We start from the raw sequence: 22,493 nt of genomic DNA on the forward strand, positions 1-22,493 counted from the left end.
GTACTTTGTAACGGCAGCCCTAGCAAACTAGTTCAAAGAATAACCCTAAACCTTAAGGCTAACGTCAAGGACCAGTCCACAGACCCACGGCATATTCCTCCGTGCCATTATCAGAAAGTCTATTGACCAACATTGACCACGATCCTAACTCCACATGACTCTGATTTTATGCTGTTACAAGAGAATACATATGAATAAAGACATGCAGGTCTAAATTAATCAGTATTACAGAGTCAACAAGGAAAAATAACAAGCAATGTTCCATAGGGATTGCCCAAGACCTGCATCAGGAAAAAGAAGAGCCAAAGATGGGAAATATATACGTTGCAGTTGTATAAACAGGGAAAAAAGAATTCTAAGGGTCACAGAAAAGCAGATGTGATCCCTTCAAACATTGGCAATGCAGTCCTAACTATGCAAAAAAATAAAAATTAAAAATAAAATAATAAAAGACGTTAAGGTATTGGCTTAGGATCAGTGAGGTAAAACTTCTACATACATCAGCATTGATGAGAATTTTCTTCCCCAGGTCTATCCAGTCTGAAATTTCCCTCAAATAAAGGAAAGCAGAGGAGGTCTGTTACCAGGTCCAGAAGAGAAGATGCAAAACAATGGAGAGAAGCACCATTTCAATATGTGCATTTTACCGACAGGTGTAAAAATCTCTCTTAACAGAATACAGGGAAAAGATGGAAACATATTTCTTCAAATACCACACAAGTTACTTCGGACTCTGTAGTACAGATTCAAACAGAAGCCCAGATCCCCAGTCACCCAAGGTGCTGTGGCTTACTGGGGACATCAGATGAGGAAAAAGACCATTTTAGTAAGATATAACTCTTGTGGGTATAAAGGGGCATCACACTGCAGTCTGAATTTGCATTTCCTTATGACTAATGACATTGAACATCTTCTCATATGCTTCCTGGCCTTGTGTGTGTGTGTGTGTGTGTGTGTGTGTGTTGGCACACTCATGCACATGCGTTAGCCCAATACTTTTAAAAATCTGTTGCTAAGATTTAAATCAGTGGTTCTGAACTGGGGCAATTTTGCAATGTCCAGAGATAATTTTGTTTGTCGAACTGGGGCTTTTACTACTGACATCTAGTGGGTAGAAGCCAGGGATGGTGCAAAACGTCCTACAATGCACAGACCAGCCCCTTACAACAAAGAATTATCTAGCCTCAAATGTCAATAATACTGAGGCTGAAAACATGGCTTCAATGGCTTCCCATTAACTTTATGATAAAACCTTGCAGTGGCCTAAGGAGGCCACTTGCCATCCTGACAGTATTACCTGAACCACAAGCTCCCCATCTGCTTATTCTGCTCTGTCCTTCAAAGGACACATCCTTTGATCCTTGGAATGCCCCCATGTGCTGCTCCATTGGCCTGACACACTCTCCCCTCCTTTTGATGGCCCAAGTCCTACTTAGAACGCAGGTCTTCCCATAAATAGAATGCCTCCCAGGGACCCTTCCACATTTCTTATGCTCACATGTACCTCTAGATCTTTTTCTGTAGCACTTACTAACACCATTATAATGAAGTAATTACGCTCCTATTTCTTTAGCATCTCTCTCCCCCCCAATAAAATACAAACTTCACCAGGGCAGGAACCAAACTATTTATCATTATAACTCCACAACACTAATAAAATATCTAGTTTATAAGAGGCATCAATACATATTTTCATTATGAATGCTGAATGGGTGGATGGAAAGATACGGCAGGAAAAGAAGCAAGGAAGCAAAGACTGGTTCTGCAAACTATCATTTGGGGTTGGCGCCTAGCAGGTTGCCAGGAGCCTTGGCAAGAGAATTTCTAAAGCAATGGTAAGGGCAGAACAAGGCTTTGGAGGACTGAGAAGGAGTGGCTGGGATGTAAGGAAAGGAAGATGTGGGTATAAGCAACACTTCTGTGGTGGTGGGAAAATGATGAAGGGGGTAATGACTACACAAGGAAGACTGGAAAACATTGTGCTGAATTCTACCTTGGGATATATATGACTAAAAGGCATATTGAGAGATGCCTGGGTGGCTCAGTGGTTAAGTGTCTGCCTTCGGCTCAGGGCATGACCCCAGGGTCCTGAGATCGAGTCCCACATCGGGCTCCCCACAGGAAGCCTGCTTCTCCCTCTGCCTATGTCCCTGACTCTCTCTGTGTCTCTCATGAATAAACACAATCTTTTTAAAAAATTTTAAAAATAAAAGGCATATTGATATGTTTTTGGAGGAGCTTCAGCAGAAGGAAAACTTTCACAGATACTATCAAAGCAGAGGTAATAATAAAGTCAGGATCCAGAGAAACCAGGAAACATGGGCTCCAGAACACAGAGAGGTCTGCTTTTCCAGGGAACAGAGGGAAGGTGGGAGAATGTAGGTGGCCCCAGGTATTAAATAAGGAGTGGTGAAGGAAGGAAGTCTCAGTGAATCATTAGAGTAATAAAGAGAATGTTTGCACAAGCATCAGTGTTTTGTTCTGTCACTCCCAACGTGTCTGAATTTCCTTAAGGGCAATTTTCACAGCAATACCTCAGTAGTTGTGCAAGCATCTTTTTCAGAAAACAGAAGCCACCAGTAACATTCAGAATATGGAATGCAAATACATTAAGCATCATAATTTTCGACCAATATTAAATTGCAATTGAGTACACACTCAACCTTGAGCCATATTTGTACCTTACAAGAAATCGGTCCTGTAACAGCAGTCAGCTCTGTACTGACAATAAACATTTTGCTTCTCCAACCTCCATCAAGAAACCCTATTTAAGAAGGCTATAGAGTCCTTTAGAACTCTGGGAGATTTCAGATAGAATGGAAGGATGTAAGGCAGGGCTTTCCCACCAATGTCACACTCAATGCGTCATGAAGGTGTCTTTCAGAATATGACTACCTCCAGGTCTGCCTCCCCTGTGTGAACCCACTGTAAGCCAGACACACATCAGACACTTCTTTCATTCCAAAAACATCCTCTCAGCACTTACTGAGTGCCAGGCCTATGCTCTGCCCCAGGGAAGGAGATAAATAACAAAGCCATAGTCTGCCAGGTGCCTTGGTCCAGTTGTAGGACAGACAAGCGTATCAACCTCCCTGTATGCACCTTCCTGTGCTGGTAATCTAGATCTGGCTTCTCAGGGACACTACCTCGAATTCAAGCCATTCTTCATTTTGCTTAAGAACTTCATCTACATTTCCTCCATGCCTACTGAAGATTCCAAGATCAATGACTTCCAGAAGAAGCCACAAGACTGGTCTTAATGGGAAACCAACAAAAGACAACATTTTGCAAGTATGTTGAGAAGAGAAGAAGGTGGAGAAGCACAGGTAATGAGTCTTGCTAGATACAAAAGTGTCACTTACTAGACAATGAAAAAATTACCTCTAACAACATTTCTGAATATTTAAATATACCATGTGTCTATATTGAATGACTGATATAGAACATTTGTAGATTAGAATATACACTGGCCTGTATGCCTCAAAGAAGTAAAGAAGCTTTCCTACGTTGCCATGTAACATGATGTAGGCAAAAATGGACTCTGCATATACTCCATAAAAATATCTGTTTTTAAAGACACTAGCCAAAAGGTATCAGTTTTTAGGGATCTAAACACCATTTGTATGAATCCTAAAATCAGGGAGATTCTTTGGAGAAGCCAAGGAATATTTTTCAACCAGTATTTATCTGGATTCTATTGAGTCTTTTATTACCAAAAGGATTCTGTTTAAGGATACCATGGTAGACTTGAAAGAACCCAGAACATAACCAGGCTTAGTTTTAAATTTAAGTAACTACTGGTATGTCCTTGGGCAAGTCACAACTCATTGGCATCAGTTTGCTTCTATGCAAAATGAGTATAATGCTTGTCCTTTTCCTATCACTCAAGGTGGTCTTGATGAGAGTGAATGTAGATAAATAATAGTGCTTTACGAGTATAAGTGCCTGTTAGTAGGACTCACTCTCAATATTGAACTCCAAAGGCAGCATTATAAGCAAAATTCTGTTACTCAAATGTAATATTGAAAGAGAAAACCACATGGGATGTACATGGTTATTGCACATAAGGATTAAAACTCACGAAATCCTAGAACCATAAAAGGCATATCAGGCAGGTAAGAGTGAAGAAAAGAAATTTTGAACATAAAAGGATTTAATTACAGTAATTAAGCATTCTACAGAATCACAAAGTTTGCTGAAGTGGACTTCCAGGTGGGCCACCATGAATGACCCCAAAACACCACAGCACTGACCCTTGAGAAGACCTATTGCCTCCACCATATTCCAAAAGGTAAGGAACCCAGAAGGAACTCCTGAAGTCCAAAACACACCAGCTTAGTTGAAAGCGACGGTAGCATAATCTGATAACAGCCAGTACCCTCTTGCCATTGACTCTTTATACTCATGGCCCTGGAAACAAGCCATTGAAGTACAATTAGAGAAGGTAATGCTTCTTCCTTAAACATCTCTTATGTCTATGCAAACAACCCAAGAGTGCAGAATGGTGGCTTCTCTCACACCTCTGCTCTCCACATCTCATATGAGTGCATCTCCTACTGGTGGAACTTAATTTACAGCCAGAATATCAGATGCCTCCAGAGAGTCTGGTAAACGCAGCTTTAGATTTCCAGACTCTGCATTTTATAAAGTCGGACAAAGAGGATATGAAAATTGACACTGAGACTCAACCATACCTGAGACAGAACACCTGAGAAAGCTTCATGGTTAGCATCCTTTAATTTTTTTTTTTTTAATTTCTTAGTCCACTTGCTAACTTGCTCTGTGGTCTTCCATTTCTTTTTGAGTTTGTATGGCCTCTTCTATAAAATGAATCAAATTAACTTTCTCTTACCTAATTTACAAACAATTCTCAAAGAAAATTTGTTTTTTTACAGCAAAATGATCTCTTAATCTTTTAGGTATCAGTGTTATAGAATGATATCCATCATTCTATAGTTTAGGTAAAAGTGTTTTCCTTGTTAACTGATCCATTTTCCCTGAGCTTGCTCATAAAGCTTTAATGCAATAAAAAGAAACAAAACATAAAGCAAATATCATGAACCAAAAGAGCCGCTGAAATAAAAAACAGATATGAGATGCTTTTGTTCTGTTTGAATACTGAGGCTTTTTCTTAATTTATATAGTAGTCTCTTTCCCCCTTTACAATAATATAGTTTCTGGATAAGCAAACAGATTTTTTTTTAATGTACAGATTTAGTCAATATCAATTAAGACACAGGCCTAAGTATTTTTTCAGAATGCAAATTAAAGTCAAAATTTCCCAAAATTGAAATTAACTTGTGAAGAAGATAGTAAATTCAAATAACAGAACTTAAAGAGATCAGAAGGGAACCAGAGCTCTTAAAGAATCCAGCCCTCTTTACATGATATTTCAGTTAGTTACAGAAATTGATGGCTCCCTTAAAATCTTATGTGTAACTGATCTCGAAAAAAAATGCCTCCAGTTCCCTTCCCTACTGATACACAGGAGCACATGGCTTAGATTGGGGCATCAAACATGGCATAGACAGGGAAAAGGAAGCATTATGAAATCTGTCTGAGCAGATGGAATTTATGACATGATTTGAAAAGGCTGCATGAACCTAACATCAGCTTGGGTAACAGGAAAACCTACATTTTCAGTCACCAAGGTTGTGTTATTTAGGTGAGACTGTAGCATTAGTCAACAATTCACAATCAATCCCATTCCATTTTCTGCTGGCACTCCTTGTTCATGATAACATGAAATGATCATGATAAAGAAACATTTAACCACAGGTTACCAAGTCGACATAAAAAAGGAAAATGTTCCTGTCCCATTTAAACATCATTGCAGGTAAATATAATTTGAAGCTATTTATTGATAAGCTGAACTTTCAAGGGAAGTATTCAAGATATGCTAATAGCCAGAGCAAATTATCCTAATGCACTGCAGGTAGGAATATCAAAGTTAGGCAAGATAAGAGAGAAAATCTAGAAGAGAAAAATATATCCCACAAACAGCACTCTGCTGGTCTGCTTTCCCATGCCAATCACAGCCTGTAGGCATTACATTTCCTTGCTAAATTACTAGAGTTTTGTGGGACACCTGGGTGGCCCAGCGGTTGGGCATCTGGCTTTGGCTCAGGGAGTGATCCCAGGGTCCTGGGATCCAGTCCCATATCGGGCTCCCTGCGTGGAGCCTGCTTCTCCCTCTGCCTGTGTCTCTGCCTCGCTCTCTCTGTGTCTCTCATGAATAAATAAATTAAATATTTTTAAAAATAAATAAATAAATTAGTAGAGTTTTGTTGAACTGTTTCCTCCGTTGGGGCATTTACAACTGCTTCTCTTTCCAGACTTCACCTTTAGGACAGATAAGGAGCTAATCAATTGCCGTCTAAACAGAAGGCAAGTCACTTTTGTTGTATTGTTCAAGAGGGTTCATTCAGCATTTAATAAAAACATACTTTAAGGGCACCTGGGTGACTCAATGGTTGAGTGTCTGCTTTTGGCTCAGGTCGTGATCCGGGGTCCTGGGATCGAGTCCCGCATCGGGTTCCCTGCATGGAGCCTGCTTCTCCATCTGCCTATGTCTCTGCCTATCTCTCTGTGTCTCTCATGAGTCAATAAATCTTTAAAAAAAAAACAAACAAAACAGAAACAAAAAACCATGCTTTAGGCTGAAGAGAGTTTATTTTGTTTTCACGGAAATTCTTTTTTAAAAAATAGCTTTTTAGATCAAAAACAGGGAAAACCAATCTGTACAGTTATAAGCCAGGATGACTGTTCCCCTCCCCCTCCCGCCTCCAGGAGGTGTAAGGACCTGAAGGTAGCACCCGAGGCTGGTAGTGCTGTTCTTGATCTGGTGCTGCTTACTGAAAGTCTTCATTTTGTGAAAACGGAGCCAGGGGGACAGAAGATTTTTGTGTTTTGCTGTGTGCATGTTACACTCTGATAAAAAGCTTAAAACCGCTTTATTTGACGAGGCTTTGGAAAAGTTAATACTTTTACACTTAAAGTAATTACTATCAATGAGAAAGTCACAGAAGGTCTTTGAACATAGAAAAATGGACATATTTGGGCATACTTAAGTGGCATTTTTGAGGGCATCTGCCAGCTTTCCAGCCTAAAATCTGTCTCTCACTCTGTGGGGGTCCCATCCGGATCCACCACTTACCAGCCGGAGCTATTTCTTCTCTGTTTCCCATAACCTTTCCAAAGTGAGTGCTGCCGAATGCCCATCTCATGAACCCTTCCCCTCTGCTCCCTCATTAATTTTGTCAGTGTCATCCATCATCTGCTTCCATCATTTTGGAACCTGTAACCGCAGATTCTACATAATGCAAGTGTTCTAACTAAGCTTTTGTGTATGATGCTGAGTGGTATATCGCACATTTCCCACTACCTGTTTTAACTGCAGAGATTTTGTTTGTGGGGGGGAAGAGCAGTGGAGAGGGAGGAGGGTGCTACTTGTTTCAAATCCATGGGGCATTAATGCAAATCCAAACCTTTGAGCTTCCTCAGCCTTCTTTTCAAACAACTTAGCCAGTAACAGGTATAGCTGTCGAGTTAGACTATACTTATGGGAATGTACAAAGATTATTTATATATATATATATTTATTTATTTATTTATTTTCAATATGTATGTTCTTACCAAATTATAAGAGTTTTGTTTAACTGTTTCTTCTTTCCATATATATATTTTTTTAATTTAAATAGAAATAAAACTTATGGATGCTTTGTAAACTGACTTGCTTTAAAGAGTATGTGTCCCGCTTTTTATAAAGATTTATTTTCTCTGAATCACCTGAATTTTTTTAAAGGAGTAAAAAACTGATTTTTTTTCTTTTTTCCCAACTATAAAATATGAACACACATGAAAGGGGAATGAACAGAAGATCTGGATCATCCCACTTGTAGAATAAAAGAGTTGTCTAACATACACTGGCCACTATGATAAAATTCATGGCCCTCTAACTATTAGAGGAACAATAATTTTTAAAACTGTGTTTTATCAAGTTTCCTGTGTGTCAGGCACTATACAAAACAATGCATATGCCTTCGCTCATTTAACCTTACCAGCTGGTGTGGGCAGCAGGAAATATTACAATCCTCACATCATAGATGAGGAATCTCAGTTTGAGGTGCATTAAGTAACTTACTTATAGCGAGATCGGAATTTGGAGGGCAAAACTAGAGAAAGAAGCCCTCCATGCCTTAGAGGTCGTGGTACAAAGAGACGGGGTCCTGGTTGCTTACACAGAGGCAAATCAGAGCCCGGGAGGGAGTAGAAATATGATTTCTACTTTTCCTCTTTTCTTCCCCATACTTTCCAATACAGAGCAAGGCCAAACATGGTGGGGGGCAGACTGACATTCTCTCAAGCTCCTTGAGATGCAGAAAGAACCCCCCTCCACTGTCCATCTCACCAGAACTTTCCTACAACATTCACAGTCCTTTGTACCCACCTCCACTACAGGGGCCTGTAACATATAAGTGCAAAATAAAAGCAAAGATAAAGCTGCATCCTTTGATATCATTGGTAAAGCAGATAACCAAGATAGGTCAGTTCTGTATCTGCTGACCAAGTTCTGGAGGACAAGGTGTGGCCTTGATGTTCTGACCGTACACGCGATTACTAGTTGTTCAAACATTGAAATAATTCTATGCCCCACAGTGCCTGAGGACCCCTAGCCCTCCCCACAATCAGGCAGAAGAAAGGCCAGTGATTGGCCCTGGTGCAAGAGGGTGTTCTCCACGTCCCTGCTCCAGTTCTATTGCCCACCTACCGTCTGCTGTGATTGGTTAGTGCCTTGCTCGGTCAAAGCTTTTGACTACCACTTGTAGAGCATCCACAGCCATGATCCTGGCAGGTAGCCAGCAGATTATGCAGGGCACTGCACCTGCTAGCTGACATTTCCATTCCATATGGTGGTCAGAAAAACAGTACTTATGGTGTTTTAACCAGTCAAGGAACAAGAGATAATCTCTCCACAATTCTAAATAGTCCCACACTTACCATTTTCAAATGTATTCTTATGCTTTGCAATGGGCTATTAAGAATCTCTTTTACGAGTTTGTGCATCCTTCTTCTTAAAGACCAAAGAGCAGAATTCTATAGGTTTTAAGTGAGATCAGATATTTGAGAGATTTTAAGATTATTTCCAGCATTTACATCTCCTCTGGACAAGCAGGTGGGGATGCACCCTGGGGCAAGAGGCAGCAGGTACTTCCCAAAGTCAGAGCCAAAAAAGAAAAACACAGGAGTCTCCCCTGCTCAAAGACAGACAAAACGGCCTCTCAAAAATCTTCTGTTTTTCCCTTTCTAACAATCCCATTAGAAGCAGGTAACAATGCTGAAAATTTTTTATTGCGTAAAGGAAATTCAAAAGACACATACGAGTGTAAGGTAAGCCAGCCTAGGCATCAGAGACACTTCATAAGATAGGCCATAAGATCTAAAAAGAATGTCCATGATTTATTTTGTCATTGAGGTCCTTCTAGCTCTTAGATAGAAAGGTAACAACTGGATGAATTTCTCAACATGGAAAATAGAGATAAAATTAAAATCACAAACTAGCAAAAATTGACACAGACTGACAAGATCACGGGAGCTATCTATCATACTTTTTAAGTTACTTCACAAATCTTATCTCAGTGGTTTCAAAGTGTGGTTCCCCAGAGCAGCAGCCTCATTATCACTCAAAAAACAAAAACAAACAAACAAACAAACAAAAAAAATCCTATGAGAAATTCAGATTCTCAGGCCCCACCTCAGACCTTCTGAATCAGGCCCTGAGAGTGGGATCAGCAATCTGAGTGTTGCCAAGCCCGCTCTGATGTATGTCTCTGATGTTTCTGACGTATGCTCAAGTGTGAGAAGTGCTGCTTTATCCTACTGGGTACTCCCAACCATGCTATGTAAAATAGGTTTAAAAAAAAAAAAAAGGAGCATTCTCACAGTCTTGCACAAGAGGCAGCAAAGATTCAGAAGAGGCAAGTGATTAACCTAAAGTCACACAGGTGACTGGCAAGAGAATCAGCAGGTAAACTCAAGCCTTTGGACTCAAGATCTAGTTCTCTTTTGTCTTCATCATGCAGTATCACTATGATGCAATATAGTTAACCGGATCACCTAAACTAGTTTGATTTTGGAATGGCAAATATGAACCAGAACCTAAGTTCAAAAGTAAACTTAGGCCACCTATATCCACCTGAGGAGGATACAGGGGACCTAAGAAAGTCTGGTGGCCTCTTAGTTCACAGATCACCATGGAGATGCAGAGCTACGGAGCTTACTGGAGAGTTCATCATATGCCAGATAACTTGACTCTTGGGTGCAATCTAGGTTCTCCCCTATAGAAGATCTAAGATTCTCCAGGCCTCCTCTCCTTAGTGCTTACATCCTTCCTGTAGGGTTTCCCAGGAAACTCACTGTTGTGGTGCTCAGAAAGAGCGCTTCTCACCTTCAGGTGGTGTCTGACTGGTGGCCTCTCAACAGAGAGTAATGACTCTCATTGCATCACTCCTCATCTCTATATGACCGGTGGTGCTCCTGATAACTTTCTCTCTCCTCTACCTATCATGTAAGGTCTGTAACAGCAGAGATTCTGTCTACAGTGGTCATCACCCCCCTGATCTAGGGTAGGGTCTGGCATTATAGGTAAAGAAGAAATACACAGGCCATGAATGCACAGTAATAAAAATCATCTACCAGGATGTATCAAAATGTGTTCCACAGAAGAGCCTCATTTTCAAAGTGACACTGGCTATTTTCTTTCAAATAAGACATTCTGGAACATTGTTTAAAATCATCACTGTGAATAAATCCAGAGTTTATAGTGGAATATCCTTTTATACTCTGTAAAGTCTCTCTCTCTCTCTCTCTCTCTCCCTTTTCTGCCCTTACCTTCTTGTAGGTAAACTCTCTATTGAAGACCTCAAGGTGGGCAAGCCTGTTTTATTTGCTACTGAACTGCGTTTTCTTGCTCCTTGTTGTTGTTTTTCCTTCACACAAACAAAGCATTTAATCTGTGTCTGAATTTATTGTTTAGATTCTATTCCATTTACAAAAACATCCGGTCATTACACTGGGACGGAAGAAGAAAAGTGTAAAGTCCTCAGTAAAAGGATGTGTGTTTACATCTTTGCCTACGGCATCAAATAATTGGCATTAGCTTTCAAGGAAGCTGTGGCTCATGCTCCAAGTTAGGCTTGCACTTCCAACTGGACGAAATAGACACAGACTCACTCCCCTAAGTAATTGGTTTCGCTACCTGGAATATTTAAATTGTTTTCAGACACTGGAAAATGGCTTACGAAGATTAGAGAAAAATACCCTGGGGGATAACAGGCTATAATTTACTAGGTGGAAAATCTTTTCAGCAAGAAGAACACCTTATTCCCCTATAATTCCTCCTGTTTAAGAGATGTGTAGACCTACATTTCTCTAGATCCTGACAGCTCAGGTTTATCCCGGTGGGTCGCTCTTATCAAACCTTTTGAATGACACCCAGGACATGAAAACTGATATGATAATGTCCTCCATCTGAAGATTCCCATGTTTTCAGCAATTATAAATGTAAGTGTTTGAAGCCAATGTGGGGCGGGGGGTGGGGGGGGCGTCGCTTGAAGTCTTGGGGTCCAGGGCTCAAGTGAAACCTGGAGGTCCGGCTCTGGGTTAAGCTCTGCCCCACTTGGCAAAAGATGTCCACAAACTGTGGGGGGGACGCCTTGCCGGGTCTGCTCCCAGCTGAAGACTCCAGCCAGCTCAGTTCTCAAAAGGGGAGCCCTCTCCATTGCCCGCAGGCCCGCTGCACACCCCCGGACCCCCGCGGGGCCCCCCGCCGCCCTCTGGCGCTCCTCATCCGTGCCCTCGCCGGCCACTCCCAAGGCCCCTCGCTCCGGAGCCAGGCGCGCAAGTTTGGCATCAGCGACCACCTGTCGGCTGGACCGCTGCGTCCTCTGCCGCGTGGGCTCCCATCGGAGCGCGGGAGGGTCGGGAGCAGTCACCCCACGGCTTCGGACCCGAGGCCGGTCCTTCCTGGGACGCGCAGAGCAGGTAATGGGGGGGGGGTGCGCCGCGGGCGGGGAGGGGCGCGTCTCGGTCACACCCCAGCGCTCCCCAGCTGGTCCCAACTTCACACTTTCCAAACTCTCAGGCCGTCGCCGGGCAAAGCCCGCCCCTCCCGCTCCTCGGGCCCCAAGGCCTGAAGACCCTCAGGGGGCGCCGGCCAGCCCCAGCAGAGAGGGCCGCCCCGGACCCCGCCGGGCGCAGGAGCGCGCGAAGCCGCCGCTCTCCGCCCGCCGCCCGCCGCCCGCCGCCCGGCAGGGGCCACCCCGCGCGCCCCGAGGCCGCCCCGGCCGGAGCCGCTGCACCCATTGCATAACGCGCCCCTCGCCCCACCCCCACCCCCACCCCCACGCCCCGCGCCCCGCCGGCGCCCCCAGCCCGCCGCCCCGACTTACATCATCCCACTTGACGAATTTGGTGCCCTTCTTGAGGCTGTCGGACACGCACACGGGCTTGAGTTGCAAAGCGTGCACTCCGGGCTGAGCCCCGGCCATCTGGGCTCATCGGGGCTCCGGGCGGCCCGGGCGAGCGCGGCAGGGACGGGGCGCGGGGCGCGGGGCGCGGGCTCCTTTCTCGGCTCCGCGGCGCTCGGCTCTGCTCCCCCGCCGGCCTCCCCCGGCCTCCCCCGGCCTCCCCCGGCCTCCCGGCCTCCCGGCCTCCGCACCTCCTCCGCGCGGCTCAGCAGGCGGGGCGCGCGGGGGCCAGGCGCCGGGCCATGCCCCGGGCGGGACGCGGGGTCGGGCGCCCGCGGGGGCTGCGGGGCCTCGGAGGGCGAAGGCGAAGGGAAGCCGAGCCGGGCGGCCGACGCTGCCAGCTGCCGCCGGGTCCTGCTCCTCCGCCGCCGCCGCCGCCGCCGCCGCCGCCGCCTCGAGGCGCACCATTCAGCACATCCTCTACACACAGAGGGAGAGCGCGAGTGACACACGCTCGGCGCCCCCCCCACTCGCTCCTTCCCCTCCTCCCGCCTCCTCCCGCCCCGCTTCCCCGCCACCCTCGCTGGCTCGCTCCCTCCTTCCCCCGGCGGCTTCCAGCCCAACTTTGCGCGCTGGGTCAGGCGCCGGGAAGCGGGGACGCAGCGGCACCTCCCGGCGCCCGGGCCCCACTGCAGCCGACGCCGGCGCCGCCCGCGCCCTCTGAGCATGCCCCGTGCCGCGGTGGCTGGGGCGCCCGGGGTGCCCCGGAGCCGCGCGTCCCCTGGGGCTTGGCGGGGAACTCGCGCCGGAGCCTGACGCGTCTCCGGATCCAAACCGGCTGGAGAATGGGGGAGGTCGGGAGGGCCCCGAGAGGCAGCCCCCTCGCTGGAGCTCTCCAGCGCCGGCCACAGCCCAGCTCTTTGCGAATAGGACCTATCGGTGGGGAAGAGAGCAGTTGAGAGGCGGCGTGAGGGCTCTTTGGGGAAACCTCGGGGCGCCTGAGAGTTTGCAGCGCGCTGGCCTTGAAGCAGGGGCATGCGGTGAAGTCGTGCTTTGGAGAAAGCAAGCCCATCCCAAGAGAGACAATGGCTTTGCTTCCCATGGAGACAGAAGGCCCCCTCTTCTCTGCACGTGGTGTGTGTGTGAGAGAGAGAGGGACAGAGAGACGGACAGAGGGAAAGAGAGACAACGGAGAACGATGTCTCACGGATAGAAAACTTGCTCATTCAATAACACGAATCTAAGAATGTTTGTCTCCATTCAACAAACATTTCTCATTTCTTAGAAAAAGAGAGAAAGAGAGATACCCTCCACAAGGATAGGTGAAATTTAAGATCGCCAATACCAGTGTTTGAGAGGATATAGGGTAACTGGAACTCCCATCCTTTGCTGGAGAGAGTATGAAATGGTAAAGCCATTTTGAAGCAGTTTCTTATGAAAAGTTAAACATTTACTTATCATAATACCCAGGACTTTCCCAAGAGAAATGAAAACATATGTTCACACAGACTTACGTAAGAGTGTTCATGGATTTCTTCGTAATAGCCCAAACTGGAAACTGCATATGCCAATCAACAGGTTTAATGGGTAAATAAGCAATGGAATGCCCAAACAATGGAAAACGTTCTATTCAGCAGTAAAAAGGAATGGGCGTCCACTCCAAGGATGAATCGTCTGAAGGAGCTGCATATTATATTCATGATTCCACTTGAAGAATTCTGGAATAGGCAAAATAGCCTATATTGACAGAAGGCAGGTCGTTAGTTGCTTATGGCCAGGAATGCACAGGGACTGGCAAAGAAAAGGCACCAGGGAAATTTTGCGGGTGTTGGAAATATTCTAGATCATGCAGGTACACATTTGTCAAAACTCATAGAACTAAAACGAGTGCATTTTATCATAAATAAAATTTACCTCAATGAAACTGATTTTTAAAAAGAAAAACAGTATATGAACAAAGAACGAGAGACACCTTCCTCTCTTTTAAGCATTTGTTCTCCATGTCTTCTGTCACTAGGGCTTTCCAGGTCCAGTGTTCCTAAACTAAGTCAAAACGTTACCAAAACTCCAATGGGGAAATTTGCTTACTAAATAGTTCAATACATTAAAAAAATATATGTATTGATCACCAGCTATATACTAGGCACTAAGAATCACTATGGATAACCTGGTGAACATGACCCCAGACTCCTGCTCTCTTGTGGGGACCTTACCTTGTCCTCAGAAGCCACTTGCTACAAAGAATCCCTGTAAAGGCTGACTTGTTTCATCTGGATCACATGTCCCTAAACTGAACCTGAGTATATTCTCCACAGAACTTCTAACCAGTAGCCTTGGCTTGCCAGTTACCTTGCAGAAGGCACCAATCACAATCTCACGTTGCTTTTCCTTACTTTAGAGGATGCAGCAAGACTACCTCCAACTTTCCTGGCCTTCTCAATTGTCCTTACAATGGATCCCACTAGATTGGTTCTTTTTCGTTCCTATTCTGTCTTTTCTTTTTCTCCCCTTTTCTTTCTCCTTGCAATCTCTCCATTATCTACTGGAAGGATTTTGAGCAAATAGATTTTATCCACCAGAGTGGCTAAGAAAGACAAGATAGACAAGAGATGTGGCCTCCAGAAGAGGAATTTGGAGGATTAGAGATGGGCTGTAGCCAAATGAGAAGGTAGACTGAGTTTCTTCGTCGTCATGCCCTCCTTGTTCTCTTCCTTGCCCCTTTGTGCATCCACACATTTTGCCATGTGACCTTGCAGTTTTCAACTAGATGACTGTGATTTATCCACCCCATTTATATTAGACCGTAGCACTTGCTTTGGCCAACAGGATAGGAGATGCAATATGAGCAAAGGCTTGAAATATGCTTGTGAGGTTGGGCTTGCCCCTTTGGGTTTCTTATCATTGCCATGAGATAAACATATCTCAGGGAGCCCTATTCGGCAGACTGAGGCCTAATCTCCAGGCTGGAGGAAGATCCATAGAACCTATCATAGAAAAAAAAAAAAAAAAAAGAACCTATCATAGATTTGCCAGAACCCAACCAACCTGCAGACTTATGAACATGACAATAGATGCCCATTGTTGAATGTTACTAAGCTAGAGGGTCATTTGTTATACCACTATGGTAGCAAGAGCTGGTTGAGTCATTCATAAGATATTCTTGTTCCTTCCCAGATGTTAGTGTGAATGTGAATATAAGAAGGAAAATAACGCTGTAGAATTCTAAAGAGTGTTGGTGTTTCAAGACAAACATAGGCTCCCGGAACTTCCTCTGCCAGCGAGAAGATGCAGTTTGATCCAGGAAGGCTATGGGATAAATCTCTTCAACATGTATAAGGCTTGAGGCAGGTTGGATCAACCCCCTCATTTTCCACATCTCTGGGTAAGGATACAAGGCAGAAATAATTTTAAAGCGTGGGGATTTTTGTCATGAAAAGGACATCCAAAGTTGTGTGAACCAGGCCTATGATCCATCAAGTTCAGTGTTCTGTTCTGTTTTTAAAACAATACAAAGTTCTGTGTGTTTTTTTTTCTTTTTCTCTCTCTCTCTCTTTTCTTTCTTTTTTCTTTTTTCTTTTCTTTTGTGTGTGTGTGAGAGAGAGAGAGAGAGAGAGAGAAAGAGAGAGAGAGAGAGCACAGCATTGACCTCCAGAAGGTCAGCCTCAAGGAGTTGGCAAAGCCAACCTTTACTGAGTACTCACTATAGGCCAGAGTGCTAGGCTAAGCTAAGCACTTCCCAGACACTCAATAACATAGCACTTACTTTTCAACAGCACCCTCCCACCCTCTTTTTCTTGTAAGCAAACCTCAATTTGATTCAGATGCTTGGGGAAGGTGGCTCCTCCGTCTTCCCAGGGAATGAACTATTATTAGTCTATTCTAAGTCGGTTATAGAATCCTATTCCCCTTTGTCTTTGATTAGTTTAGAAGGTGGTTAAGAGACCAGAATCTGGCCAATGGATTAGAAAGGTAGGGCTTTAGGGAAACATTTCTCTCCACCCGACCCTCTCTCTCTCGTAGTACATTCCTGTGTAAAGAGGATGGCCAAGTAGAAATATGCAAATATGGTCCTTCATGAGATTAAGTCTTTGACCATTTCTAGACTTCCTGATAAGTGATGTAATAAGTGTCTTTATTGTTTATGCCATATTGTTACTCCCAGATGATCTGGTGGACAATATTATTATCCCTCACTTTATAAATTATGAAGTTGAGACTTGAAGGGATAAATTAACCTGCTGAAGGTCACACAAATTAGAACTGAGATTGAGACCAAAGAACACTGACTTTAGCATTTACCTCTTCACCACCATGCTAGTCATTTCTAGAAGCTACAACTCAGATCTGAGTAATTTCTCCCTGCTTTCAACCACAATATGATATAAATATTCCCAATTTCCTTAGAAAATAATGGTATGTAGCCCAGTCTTTTATCAGCATAATTCTGGGCCTGCCATAGTGGGAAGAATAGGTATTTTAATTTGAACAGACATGTTTCTAGCAGCCAGTTCTACCAATTGCTAGATACCGGGAATATTGCACCCATTAGAATATTTCCAATATTGTATTTCCATACAATAGCCTAATATGGTGATAGATAAATAATAATGGTCATAAAAACTTATTCTGTGCCAGGCACTGTTGTAAGGGCTTCACACTTTTAGATCATTAATCCTCAAATGAACTACATCACCTGGATTACTATTCTTATCACCATTTTATAGTGGAGGAAACTGAGTCAGGCAAGAGTTAAATGTTAATCCCTGATTTTTCAGCTAGTAAGTTGGAAGAACCAGAATTCAAACCTAGGCAATTTGGCTCTAGAGCCAGTACATGTAATCACCATTCTATGGTATAAAATCATGCGTTTAAGTTTCTGTCACATAGTGCTAATCAATGGTAGTTAATGCATCTATAATTATTCCAAAGGTGTACTCTATTACCTTTATGTGCCTTAGAATAACGTTTTATGTACAATATTCAAAGATAGCAGCCTAATTCTATAGTCTGTGATCTAGTAAACTTCTTCTTGCCTGCATTGATTCTATAAACTTTAATCATACTCATTTTTATCTCTAACCTGCTAGAATTCAATAGTTCTTTTCCATTATGAATAAATGAGTTCTAATTGCATGTAAGCATCAGATTCCTCTAACTCTACCCTTTTTGAAATAACAGAGAGATATGAAGAAAACCTTCCCAGAACCAGCTTTATAATAACTACATCTGGGTTACATTAAATAGTCTTTGGCACATAAAATCCTTCACATGTGCTGTTCCATACCCTTTCCCTGCCTGGATATCTGGAATGAAGACAACCCCCATGGTGACCTTGGGAACCATGTATTGAAGAAGACAGAACCTCTGTTAGCCTGGGTTCTGAATGGCTGCAGGGTGAAGGTCACTCTGATCACTTGCTCGCCTGCCTAATACAGTTATGTGAACAGAAATACATTTTCAGCGTAGGTAAGCTAGGAAGTAAATATCATTAGTATCATTGGTATCATCTTTACATTTCACAAAAATATGAGATAAAGTTTATACATCTTAGATGGTAAATAAGAATATGCATCATGATGAAATTGCCAAGTTCTGACTCAGTGAGATCTGTTATTATCCAGTAAAACACTGAGATAGGTAGAGGCTCAAAAGAAGAAACTTAAAAATTCTCACCAGCACATGGAAAAAAACCTATACTTTTTCTTCCCCGGAGGCTCTTATTTGAACTCTTTCTTAATAGCACAAAGCATTTTTGTCTACATTCTATCACAAAAGAAAAAAGCTTTCAGATTGAGTTAGTTATGTCATAAAAAAGGTGGGATTTTTTTTTCTTTTGGAAAAACAAGAAAAATGACCTTATATTCATTTAAGCTCCATTTTATCCTTCATGTAAAGCAAAAGCTTTCATTGAAATCTGGCTGATCGCCTTAAACATCATTTAAAAAAAAAAAAAAAAGAATTTGGAAGTGCAGCTCCAAAAATGTTTAAAGAGAGACACTCTCAGCAGCATCTGGCTTTCACAGAAAATGCAGGCATTAGGGAGTGAGGACCACAGAAGCAATGCCTCAGGACAGATAGGAAGCACTGAAGAAAGACCTCTTCACCTCACCCTTCTTCCCCCCCTGCCATCTCCAGACCCTCTGGAGTGTTAAGATACAATCTTCAAGAGTCAGTTTATCTTCCAGACATGTATCTGCACTGTTCTATAAAAATAAACGTCAGCACACCCATAATCCTCTCTCACTTCAAATATAACCACTACGCTTTGAGTCTCTAGTGATATCTCAACAGAATTTAAAGGAAATTTCTTTTTACTTTTGAGCTTTTGAACACAATGAATGGATTCACACTTGGAAAAAAAAATCTTTTGGCCTATTGACTGGCAGGTTATAATCCTCTTCGTGATTAAAGTAGAGTTAAATTCTACAATTTTTGTACCTCTTCTTCTTATACATAGTTTTCATTGAACATTTACTGATACAAAAATATGGAACCTTCTTTATCAGCTATCTTCGTCTGGGGCTTTTGGCAAACAACAACATGGCTTTGTTTCTGGATCCATCCTTTTCTTGTCTGGCACTCTCTCATTTCACTGTAGTTGCCCTACCTTAGCAATCAAAGAGCAAACTCTTTGGTTATAACTATTCATATTACTATTTTAAACATACAAAGGCAGTGAGGGAAAGTTATTTTTTTTCTGAAAGGCTTTTCAGAGAGGTTCAAGTTGTGCATCCAGTTTCCATTCTCCTAAAGCCCATTAGCAGTAGGATTCTGTTGACTGGAAATCTCCAGAATTCCCCACGGGAAAATTTGAAACTGGCTACCTTACACAGCATTGGCATGGGGGAGAGGGTGAGGTGGGGTGCTAGGAGAAATCAAAGAAAGAGGTAGAGCCTCCAGATCGGTAGATGGCAGGTTGAACAAGCAAAGGAACTTATACAATGCTTGTCTTGGCAGCTGAGAGACAAGTAGATCTCTGCACATGCCCATCAAAACCTTAAAAGTTTATATGGAGATCTTGCCTTGATTCAGTTCAGTTGAGGTGGCCTCAACAAACACCTTAAGTCTCAAGGCTGTATCTTTGGAAATGGCTACTACTGTGGGAATAGTTGTCAGAACATATGTTCTGGAACAGGGGAGGGAGTGAGGCGATTCTGATTGCCTGGACCTAGTTCATGAGTCAACCCACGGTCACATCTTTTTGATGACCTCCTCTAACAGACTTCAATTTAATTTGGAATAGAAATGTACTTTGTTCACCCTCCTTCCTTCTGCTTTCTTGCTCCATGGAATACCCACTTGATGGCTTAAATGCCAGCCATAAGCTGACCTTGAGAATGGAAGCCAGGAGCCAGCCTGGTAGAACAAAAGAAGTCCTTAGCTCTCCTAACCATCACATCACCCTGGGTCATGGGGGAAATGGGTTAATACCCTGGGTTAAATGAGGAGTTAAAAATGAGGAGGAAAAAGCTAACCTTGAGAATGGAAGCCAGGAGCCAGCCTGGTAGAACAGAAGTCCTTAGCTCTCCTAACCATCACATCACCCTGGGTCATGGGGAAAATGGATTAACACCCTGGGTTAAATGAGGGGGGAAAAATTTCTATCTTGTTTATATCCTTATAATTTGGGGGTTTTCAGCCTAGGCAGCCACAACTATCCTAGCTGATAGAGAAGCAAACATCAGACACTCTGGTGGCTTCTGGTGCTATTGTTTTGCTCCACATCAGTCTTCGAATGCCTTTCAATGCTCTGTGCTAGCAAGTTAGGAAAAATGTCTTTGTTTCTTTCTGTGTATTTCCCCTTGGTTTTTGTTCCTGAAGAAACTGCTGGTTCTCAGTCATTCCACCAATTCAGGATCAGTATAGAAACACTGGTTTTCTTAGAAACAAATTGTACTCAAAGTATTTGTGAGGGTAAGTAATGAGTAGCACAGTGATGCATTTTATTAAAAATAAGTCCCAATGCTACGGTAGCAGCTACATAATTAGAGATAGATGTCACCACGTAAGTCAAGCTACGATGATTTACAGAGACTGTGAAGTTTTGCTTTTTCTCACTTGAAAACCATCTTTTACATTAATGTTGACATTATAATATTCTAGGGAACTGACAGAAGAAGGGTTTGACAATTTCATTCTTCATCTAACTAAATAGCATGACTCAAAGGAAAGAAATATATTCCAGTTCCTTTCCAATTTTAAAGACTGAAATAAATAAATAATCCCACATCATTGTTGACCAGACTTCCTAATGCCAAACGGAATCATACAGATAAAGAATAATGTTGAGCTGGGATTTTGCATTCACAAAAAAGAATGCCAGGTTTGCACTTCAAGGTACATAAAAAATTGAATCAATTTGTACATACATATGTTGGGTAGGTACATAGGTACAGATATTTCATAAATATATATGCATTTCCCTACTGTATATTACCTCAATTGGTGCATATTAAGTATCAGACTCCCATATACAAATATGTACAAAGAGCAGAGAACAGCTAAGCCAAGCAACAGATGGCAGTGATTATGTTACAAATTAAAAAGGAAAAATAACTTGGAAAATCATTTACTTAAAATTGCAGTAAAAAATTTTTTTTCAATATGAAGATGCAAAAACACCCCCTTTTCTGGACTACAAAGGAAAAAAATGAATATACTTTAAAAACAAGTAGTCGCTTTGGTTTGGAAAGAGTGGTTAAAAAGAAAAATTAAGTTTCAAATAAACACAATGGAGAGAACTTCCCCAAACTCTTACAAATTATATTCTGTTATTTGAACTATATTGCCACTGATTCTTACAAAGGCTGAAACAATGTAAGATTCATAACCATCCTACATTCTAATTCTAATCCTACCAAGGGAAGATAATCATCTCTCCTGTTACCTGTGCAAAATAATGTATTAGAAAGAGTATCATCTTTGGTTATATGTCAGAGATGGGGGCACCTTTAAAATAAAGATCGGAGGGTAAATATTTCAGGTTTCACTGGTCATATAATCTTCTATCAGAACTGCTCAACTGCACCATTGCAGATTGAAAACAGCTATAGATAGTATATAAATGAAAGAATATGCCTGTATTCCAGTAAAATTTTATATTTTTTAAAAGATGTATTTATTTGAGAGAGAGTGTGTGAGGGATTGAGCAAGTGCCAGGGTGGGGGTGTGTGACTGGGGCAGGCAGAGGGAAAAAGTCTCAAGCAGACTCCCTGCTAAGTGTGGGGCATGAGGCAGGGCTGGATCCCAGAGCCCAGAGATTACCAGAGATTACCTGATCTGGACCCAAGAGCCAGAAGCTTAACCAACTGGGCCAGCCAGGTGCACCTCCCACTCCCCACCCCACCCCCAGTAAAACTTAATCCACAAAAGCAAGTGGCAGCCTGGATTTGGCCTTAGGTTACAATTTGTGAACTCTTGTACAGGAAGAAATAAGCTCAAGATTTCTTGAAATTCTCTTTTAAAGTAACTAAGCAGAGACACCTGGGTGGCTCAGTTGGTTAAGCATCAGAATCTTGATCTCAACTCAGGTCTCGATCGCAGGGTTGTGAGTTCAAGCCTTACATTGGGCTCCAAGCTGGATATGGAGCCTACTTAAAAAATAAAGAAAGGAAGTAACTGAGCATTTGTTGCCTCATATCATTTCTTTATTTCTCTGTGGCATGGAATATGTAACTTTAATTCTACTAGTGTACTATACAGAGTAAGCCCACATGATACAACAGATTTGAAGCAGGGTGTTTTATATATTAAGTCAAGCAACTATCTGTCTAGGTGAATGTAAGTGAATATAAAATTTTGGTCCATAACAACCCAGTAGCAGTGAAAATAGCCTGGCAACAGCAAAATCCACAATAAAAAAGAAATCTAAGGAAATCATCTTGCAGAGTACGTGTTCCCCATAAGATAATGTATAATGGGCATCCTGGGTGGCTCAGCGGTTTAGCGCCGCCTTCAGCCCAAGGTATGATCCTAGAGATCCGGAATCGAGTCCCGCATCCGGCTCCTTGCATGGAGCCTGCTTCT

At 42.8% G+C, this 22,493-nt stretch overlaps 1 protein-coding gene and 1 long non-coding RNA gene across 3 annotated transcripts in view; one reads left to right on the plus strand and one right to left on the minus strand.

Moving 5' to 3' along the window:
* PLCB1 (phospholipase C beta 1) overlaps positions 1–12,656 on the minus strand; it is a 673,888-nt gene extending 661,232 nt beyond the window's left edge. For both annotated transcript variants that reach the window (XM_077872243.1, XM_077872244.1), the window contains exon 1: positions 12,450–12,656. In XM_077872243.1, coding sequence (XP_077728369.1) covers positions 12,450–12,548 — 99 coding nt within the window. In that variant the 5' untranslated portion in view covers positions 12,549–12,656. The remainder of the gene's footprint in view (positions 1–12,449) is intronic.
* LOC144297970 (uncharacterized) overlaps positions 11,614–22,493 on the plus strand; it is a 64,512-nt gene continuing 53,632 nt past the window's right edge. Inside the window, exon 1 of the long non-coding RNA XR_013364921.1 lies at positions 11,614–12,042. This is a non-coding gene — a long non-coding RNA (uncharacterized LOC144297970). The remainder of the gene's footprint in view (positions 12,043–22,493) is intronic.

Source organism: Canis aureus, chromosome 26 (assembly GCF_053574225.1).
Source record: "Canis aureus isolate CA01 chromosome 26, VMU_Caureus_v.1.0, whole genome shotgun sequence".
NCBI lineage: Eukaryota > Metazoa > Chordata > Mammalia > Carnivora > Canidae > Canis > Canis aureus.